The sequence below is a fragment of the Calidris pugnax genome, unplaced genomic scaffold (assembly GCF_001431845.1).
Source record: "Calidris pugnax isolate Ruff unplaced genomic scaffold, ASM143184v1 scaffold1751, whole genome shotgun sequence".
Taxonomy (NCBI): Eukaryota; Metazoa; Chordata; class Aves; order Charadriiformes; family Scolopacidae; genus Calidris; species Calidris pugnax.
In genome coordinates this window covers 1-1880 of record NW_015092159.1, presented here as the reverse complement: position 1 = coordinate 1880, position 1880 = coordinate 1, and the positions used below count along the sequence as shown (strand labels likewise).

The following is a 1880-nucleotide window of genomic DNA, read 5'->3' as shown; positions in this document are numbered from 1 at the left end:
TTTCCCCTGGAAAACCTCAAGGAATGGTGTCAGAGCCCAACTGGTCCCAGTGCCAAACCTCAAGCCCAACTGGTCCCAGTTCCTCTGCCCAAGTGCTGGGACTGGTTTTCACCTGGAAAACCTCAAGGAACGGTGATGGAGCTCATCTGGTCCCAGTTCCAAACCTCAAGGAATGGTGTTGGAGCCCCCACCTGGTCCCAGTTCCTCAACCCAAGTGCTGGGACTGGTTTTCACCTGGAAAACCTCAAGGAATGGTGCTGGAGCCCAACTGGTCCCAGCTCCAAACCTCAAGGAATGGTGTCGGAGGCCCCAACAGGTCCCAGTTCCAAACCTCAAGGAATGGTGATGGAGCCCCCAACTGGTCCCAGTTCTTCCACCCCAGTGCTGGGACTGGTTTTCACCTGGAAAACCTCAAGGAATGGTGATGGAGCCCAACTGGTCCCAGTTCCAAACCTCAAGGAATGGTGATGGAGCCCAACTGGTCCCAGTTCCAAACCTCAAGGAATGGTGATGGAGCCCCCAACTGGTCCCAGTTCTTCCACCCCAGTGCTGGGACTGGTTTTCACCTGGAAAACCTCAAGGAACGGTGGTGGAGCCCAACTGGTCCCAATTCCAAACCTCAAGGCCAACTGGTCCCAGTTCCTCCGCCCAAGTGCTGGGACTGGAAGGGTTTTCCCCTGGAAAACCTCAAGGAACGGTGATGGAGCCCAACTGGTCCCAGTTCCAAACCTCAAGGAACGGTGATGGAGCCCAACTGGTCCCAGTTCCAAACCTCAAGGACCGGTGTTGGAGCCCGAGGTGTCCCCCCCTCCAGCTGCACCCCCCCAACTCACCGGAGCGCCTGGGTCTGGTTTTGGGCTCGATGGAGACGACGGTGCCGGGGATGACCTGCGCTTTGGCGGCGTAGAGAAGACCAGTACAGACCAGTTTGTTCCCTCCTTTTACCGACCACAGACCCGATTCCACCCCCGCCAGGGAGACGGCCCCTTTTTGGGGGGAGAAACCACCTTTAATTACCCCCTCTTTCGGGGAGCATTCCCAGGAAAAATGGGCAATTGAGGGGAAAAATGGAGGTTTGGGGACCACCAAGGCTCACCCACGAAGCTGTTGATGGTGACCCCTTGGCCGTAGTTGACCCTCATGGCCGGGCAGACCACCTCGTCGATGAATTTTTGGGAGAAACCAGCTTTTTGCAGGGCCTCCTCGATGCTGCGGTTGAGCATGAGGGCGAAGTCCTCCCCCCCCAGGGCGCGCAGGAGCCCCTCGTTGCTGCTGAAGGCGTAGTCGTGCGTCTGGTACCGGTAGATCCTGCCCGGAGAGATAACGAAGTTGTCGTTAATTAGCTTCCTTTAGCATTGGGGAGGTCCCACCTGGAGGGTTGGGTCTAGTTTTGGGGGGTCCTTATCACAAAAAATGACCTTGAGGGGTTGGAGAAGGAGAAGGGAGATGGGGAGGGGTTTGGAGGACAAGGAGAAAGTTCTGGAGAACTTCTGATGGAGGTCCCACCTGGAAGGTTGTGTCCGGTTTTGGGGCACAAAAAATGATCTTGAGGGGTTGGAGAAGGACAAGGGAGATGGGGAGGGGTTTTGGAGGACAAGGAGAAGGTTCTGGAGAACTTCTGAAGGAGCTTCTGAGGGGGGTGTTGAGCCTGGAGAAAAGGAGGCTGAGGGGAGACCTTCTGGCTCTCTCCAACTCCCTGAAAGGAGGGGGTAGCCAAGGGTTTTGGTCTCTTCTTCCAAGGAAGAAGTGACAGGACAAGAGGAAACGGCCTCAAGTTGCCCCAGGGGAGGTTTAGGATGGATATTGGGGACAATTCCTTCATGGAAAGGGTTGTGAGGTCTTGGAGGAGGTCACCCAGGGCAGTGGTGGAGTCACCATCC

The 1880-nt window shown here is 56.3% G+C and overlaps 1 protein-coding gene across 1 annotated transcript; it reads right to left on the bottom strand.

Annotated features, from left to right (window-relative positions):
* Positions 1 to 582: 582 nt before the first annotated feature.
* Positions 583 to 1392, bottom strand: LOC106900240 (prenylcysteine oxidase-like). Its single transcript, XM_014962235.1, has 2 exons — positions 1097 to 1392; positions 583 to 986 (listed from the first exon to the last, which is right to left on the bottom strand). The coding sequence occupies exons 1-2, from the start codon at positions 1221 to 1223 to the stop codon at positions 688 to 690; spliced, it is 426 nt and encodes a 141-aa protein (XP_014817721.1). The 5' UTR covers positions 1224 to 1392; the 3' UTR covers positions 583 to 687.
* Positions 1393 to 1880: the final 488 nt, after the last annotated feature.